Source organism: Corvus hawaiiensis, chromosome 11 (genome assembly GCF_020740725.1).
Source record: "Corvus hawaiiensis isolate bCorHaw1 chromosome 11, bCorHaw1.pri.cur, whole genome shotgun sequence".
Taxonomy (NCBI): domain Eukaryota; kingdom Metazoa; phylum Chordata; class Aves; order Passeriformes; family Corvidae; genus Corvus; species Corvus hawaiiensis.
Window position 1 is genome coordinate 19,206,512 of NC_063223.1, and position 6,000 is coordinate 19,212,511.

General features: G+C 49.7%; 1 protein-coding gene across 2 annotated transcripts in view; it reads right to left on the bottom strand.

Annotated features, from left to right (window-relative positions):
• CACNA2D2 (calcium voltage-gated channel auxiliary subunit alpha2delta 2) overlaps positions 1-2,165 on the bottom strand; it is a 212,370-nt gene extending 210,205 nt beyond the window's left edge. Inside the window, exon 1 of one of the 2 annotated variants that reach the window (XM_048315508.1) lies at positions 1,863-2,165. In XM_048315508.1, the coding sequence (XP_048171465.1) occupies positions 1,863-1,987 (125 nt within the window). In that variant the 5' untranslated portion in view covers positions 1,988-2,165. The remainder of the gene's footprint in view (positions 1-1,862) is intronic. The other variant, XM_048315509.1, reaches the window with a different exon arrangement.
• Positions 2,166-6,000: the final 3,835 nt, after the last annotated feature.

The window sequence follows — 6,000 nt, forward strand, 5'->3', positions numbered from 1 at the left end:
TTTACCAGTGGCTTCAGTTTTTGCTCATCTTGCCTCACTCAGTGCAGGATTAGGCCCACTCTGATAAGACCTCTGATAAGAGAGCACAGAGCTAACAAAATCTATTCCAGCAAACCCTACCAAATTAATTGGAATAAAACTGCTTTGGTTAAAAAGCTGGCATGGTTTATTAGAATAACATAGAAGCCTTTTTATGTTTCTCTTGGTAGAGGAACCTTCTTATAAAACTTTCTGCAGCTAGAAAGAAAACACAGCTTTGACTCATAAACTGGTACCCAAAAGAAATTTATTGTATAAATTGATACTGTGTTCTGAACTTAAGAAGAGAATGCAACAACTTGCAATCCATGAAAAGCGGCTGAAATATCAAACATCCCACAAACTTTAGCTGTGCTTCACCCGTACAGAATCCCCTTTGCTTCTTTAGGCATTCTCACGAAAGCAGAGATCGTTCATGGGAGAGCAAGGCTGGATCAGGCCATAAGGCTGTGGTACTTGCACGAGAACTGGCATGTTCCCTTTCCTCTCCTCCCCCTGTAGGTAGACATTTCTCAGGGTCTTATTCTGAAGAATTTCTGTATTCACGTGACAGCGAGAAAAGGGAGCCCATCAGCTCCCAAAGGTCAAATATATTTAAAAATATGAATACATGCCCCAAAAGAATCCAGAAGGACTCCGTCTAAATTGGAAGGATTTCGGAATAAACGACCATGCCTTTGGTGAAGGCAGATATTAACACAGCAAGCTACAGCTCTCCCAAATAAACAACACTGTTTCTTCTGCCGATAAGCCTTCTTTTCAGAAGGCCTGACTACATGCTTGCAAAAATGTACTTCGAGATCAAAGACACTAATCTAAAAGGCTTTCAAAAATACTTTCTATGATAGATATATATATATGAAATGTATTTCTATTCTTAAGCAAATCACAAATGACAAGACAAATGTGACATAAAGCGGTTCACATCCACTGGGGCAGCACGAAGTTAAGGGCAACACTGCTATTATTAACTCTATGTCATTGAAATCTTTCCTCCACCTTCAGAAACACAGAGTGTAAGGACACGGTGTCAGCCTTTACTTTGAATCGTCTGGATTTTTTTCAGTTTTGTGTCAACAAACCTCAGCAATTCATAACGGAGATGACAGCCTCTTAAAATACATCTCAGCAAGGTTTCCCACGGATGTGTGGAGAGGGACAGGCTTAAGGGTTATCACGATAGGCAAGAGAGCCATCCCTGTTAGCAAATATTCCCAAACATTAACTTCTAAAGCAATTCCTTCTTCAAAAAAAATCTATTTATATCCTTCCTGCAGCGACTCTCCAGTCCCCCACCCCCTCACCCAAACGATCTGCTTTCCGACTCTCTTTCAGTAGCTTACAGTCAATTTTAGTCAGTCCAGAGGGAGGGAAAGGAAGACCCGCCAGGTCGGATAGCCTGTGGAACTATCCAGCTATTAATAGTTTATGCTCAAACTCCGGTGGGCACGGCCGGTTGTGGGTACCATATTGTGTGCTTGAAACGAGGATTGGGGGGGTTGGAAAATAAGTCCTTTTCGGTCTTTCCCCCCTCTCGCCACATTAAGGCTCCGACAGCCGCCCTGCGGACCGGCACCCGCCGGGGAAGTTTGTGCTTTCCAGCAACTTTGGGTCCGTTCCTCGCCCCGCCGCTCCGGCGGGGAACGGGCGGAGACCCCCGCGCCCGCCCGCATCCAGCGCGGCGCCAGCCGCCGGCACCGGCAGCGCCCGCCGCGGCCCCGCCGCCGCCGCTCCCCCGCAGGCCCCGGGGCGGCCCCGCGATGCGCCACCGCGCCGGGCCGAGCCGCGGGGCGGGGGGTCCCGGCCGGGGCGGCGGCACTTACGTGTGCTGCTGGGGGAAGCTGTAGCCGTGGGCGGCGGGGGCGGCGAGGAGCAGCAGCAGGGCCAGGTGGCCGCAGAGGGCCGGGGCGACGGGCGCCGCGCTGCCGGTCGGAGCCGCCATCGCCATGTTTCCATTAACGGCGCGGCGGGGAAGGGGCAGAGGCGGCCCCGCGGGGCGGCTCCCCCCGCCGCCACTCGTGCGACGAGCGCGGCAGTCCTCGGCAGGGGGGCAGCGCCGCGCCGGCTGCGGGCACCGACCGGCGGCTGCTCGGCCGTCGCCTCTCCGCGGCAGCCGGCACTAAGCGCCCGCCGAGCGCTACTTTCCCTCAAATAGGCGGCCCGGCCCGGCCCAGCCTCCTCCCCGCCCGCTCCCTCCCTCTCTCCGGCCCCCCGCGCCGCCCCGGCCCCCGCCGCCCCGCCGCCGCAGCGCATGCGCCCGGCTCCGCGCCCCCCCGCCGGTCCCGCCGCCCCCGACTCCGCACCGGGCTGGGGAGCCCCGGCCGCGCCATCCCGCCCCGGCCCGCGCCCCGCGCCCCGCCCGGGCTCTGCGCACCCACCCCCGCCCCTTTGCCCCCGCCCCGGGCACTGCCCCGCCGTGGGTCCCCCCGCCCCGAGCAACGAGGGACCTCGCGGCTCCTTCCCATCTTCCGCGCGGGTCTGTCACTGCCATTCCTGCCCGGGTACCGCGTTCCCCTTCGGGGCCACCTCCTGGAGGCACGGCAACGTATGGGAATCTCCAGTTATGTTTAATATAATAATAATAGCAGCTATATATATATATATATTTTTTAAGCACACTATGATTTGGAGAGCGTTCCTGAGCGCGACAGAAGGACAGACTACAAATTCAAAATAACGGAATTAATAACTACAGCCACCAAATTGGCAGGGTTTCTGAGCCAGACTTTTGAAGGCCTGGATTTTGAAACGCTGTCTTCTGGATAGCTGCAGCATAATTTCATCTTCCCTAAACTCAAACCCAAGCTGTTCGGCTTCACAGGAACTGACCACTCGCAAGGCAGGGACAGCTGGCAGAGGCAGGAACACTGTTCACATGCTCTCCTCCCCAGATAGCCTAAATCTGGACAATCAAAGGCTAGGCAATGTGTAAGCGGCACCACCTTGTCCTCTTTAACTTCAAAAAAGGTGTCATATTGCCAAGGTTGTCGGACCTGGCCAGATCTCTCAAGGAAGAGCCCCACAAATTAGGCATCAGCACTTTAAAGATGCAAAGGCTTCTTGGTCCTGCCCACAGTAGCAGCACAGCAGTGGCAGGACAGGAGCTCCAGGCAGTTCGGATTCCAGCACACAGGTTTAAAAGCCTTCCAGCTTGGGAAGAGGGAAGGATTTTGATAGGGACAGGCTGCTTCTCTGAAATGCTACATGCCCTCCTGTTTAGGAGGGGTTTTCTTCTGCTGGTGGATGGAATTGCCTCCACCCTGTTTCTGCTGTGTAAAGGAAACGTTTTGGAGTAACAGAGATCCAGACTCAGACTCCCCAGGAGCACTGAGACTGCCATCTAAACTCATGTGGTTACATCCAGGCACATCATGAGTTTGAGAGGAGCAGTGATGGAACATTCAGGATTTGATGCACTGACTCCAGCTCAAGCTGATTCACAGAAACAATTCTTTTTGCAAAGAGGTAGAAAAACACTATCATTTTCCCAACTCATGTTGGAATTCAGCAGTTAAACCCACTCCTGAATCCAGAAAACAGGACTTTCAAAAACATCAGACTCTGACCTATGTTCAACATAGAAATTAATATGTGCAGTAATTTAATGCTTCAATAAATTATTAAGAAATACTTCAGTATTCCCTCTCTAGCTTCTGTACCACGTGCAGACCAGAACTATGCTTTGCACACTCTTCAGGACATGGTCTGGTTTTGCATCCTGTATTTCAACAGCAACTGCCACACAGTTTAATCCAGGTTTGTATGGGCTATTACAGTCAAAATCACAGTTACTGACCTGTCATCCAGAAGTTTCCAATTTGCAACCTCCAAGTGTGTTTCAGCAGTGGTAAGTGGATAATCTCTAGTGTATACATGGGAATCAGAGCGACAATAGGATAAACAGCTTGTCCTTTGCTGGCAGAGTCAGCAGCAGATAGTAAACACTCTGCATTATGTGAATTTGGCTTTCCAAACTCTTGAAAGACAAATTCTCTTCTCTCTTACATCCCTACTTTCTTTCCCAGAGGACCTGGGTTACATCTGTCTAACAGATACAATTTAACTCAAGAATGAGCCCACAGGGTCCTGATTTTTGGGTCCCGTTCCAACAAGATAGCCAGGGTCTAGGAGGCAACGTTGCCATTGCCAGATATTCTTTATAATATGGGATTTTTCTGCATTATGCAATCTGATCCTCTGTCCTGTAAGAAAAGCTCAGGGACACAACTGTGTATTGCCACGGCTATCAAGTGCTTTTCCAAATGCCTGGCATCCAGCAGCTGGCTGCTCTACAATTGCAAATGCATGGCATGTATGCAGCAGCCCCAGCGCTGGGTGCTCCAGCCTGCTGTGCTTGAGCCGTGTGTGTGAGCACAGCCACTGCCCATCGCAGGCACAGTGACCAAACACATTCGGAATGGCGGGAGTGATTTATTTTCTTGAGATGTGGCTCTCAAAAATGCTTACAATTGTTTTGGTTTGATTCCAGTAACAAAACTCACAATTGTTTTGTTTGATACCAATAACCTTCAGAGCAAAATTTGATCTTGTGGTCTTACAGTAGGAGCAGATCTCTAGATGTCAAGCAATTACTTTCAAATGTGGCTGTTTGGGTTTGTTAACAGTAAAGTCTTGCCTGCTATGTCCTTGTTTTTAAAGAACAGTCCTGTACTGCTGAGATGGATGTTTTGGTTTAGTTTTATGAAGTTGTTTTGTTTTGCTATTTCAAATGTTTTTGACTGTGTAGTACTTGTTGCTGCAATCTCTGCAGTCCATACATGGATAGGTTGGCTAGTAGCAAGCTGGTTGGAAACAGTCTTAAATGTAAAGGGGCATAATCATGGAATAAGTCAATAATCATGTGCCAAAAATGGCACAAAAAAGTGTTGATTTGCTCCTGTGTGCTGCTAGATTAACCCTGTCACCTCCCAACCAAACCCCTTTTCCTCAGGCACATATGTATATAGATTTATTAGCAGCTTCCTTTTACTGCCACCCTTAAAAATGCTGCAAGTTTAATTTCCAAGCTCTGCATAGGAGAGAGTCACATCCAGAACCTGTATAAACAATGTATTATAAAGATCTTACATGGCCAAAATTTTCAAAATCAATGCTGTCCCAAAAGGGAGGGAAACAAATCAGTGGAATCATCTTCCAGCTGGTATTCTGTTGAGAATGACAGGGAAGACAGCATTGCTACGTACATTATCCTTCACATCTTCTGCAGCAGGTGTGGCCTGTTTGAAACACTGTCTAACCTGCAGCACCAAGCACCAGCAAGCCACAAATGTGGGCTTGAACATGGAGTTCAAGCCATCCCCAGCAGAGCAGCTTGTGATATGTCAGTGTAGGTTTTCAGAATCAGCCCAACATTGCACTGAAAGCACCATAATCTACACAGGGCCCGGTGGAATTCGGCACAATACCTGAAATACTGACACAGTTGCAGCAAAACAGGCAGCACCACTGCCGTTCTCCCACGTCTTTTAGTGGAGAAGCCATGTAGGAGGAGGCTGTCTAAGTTGTTCTTATGGCTGATTTATTTGCAAATGCAGGTGGATGCTAGAGAAGGTGTGAGTTTAACTCTTCCCTGACTGATCGTTTCTCAGGAAAAATGCAAACCTTTGCAGTCAGTAACTACTGCATGGACATTTCTTTCCTTAGTCCTTCAGGTACACCAAGTTTGGCCTTCCCCAGCCTCTGCTTTCGTGCAGTACCTTGATGAAAAGAGACACTCATCCACGCTGTCCTAGCAAAGCACATCCCCTCTGTGCAGACCGAGTGACCAGAGGAATTAGCAAGGAACTCTTCTTCCCCTCTTAGCAATTTACAGTGAAGCACCTCTGCATTCCTGATGGGCAGCTGAGATTCCAGCCTGCCTACGGGAGCACAGCTCTGCACAGGATTCCTTATGAAGTCAGTGTCCCAGGACACAAGCTTAAACTTTAGGCAGATTGGCAC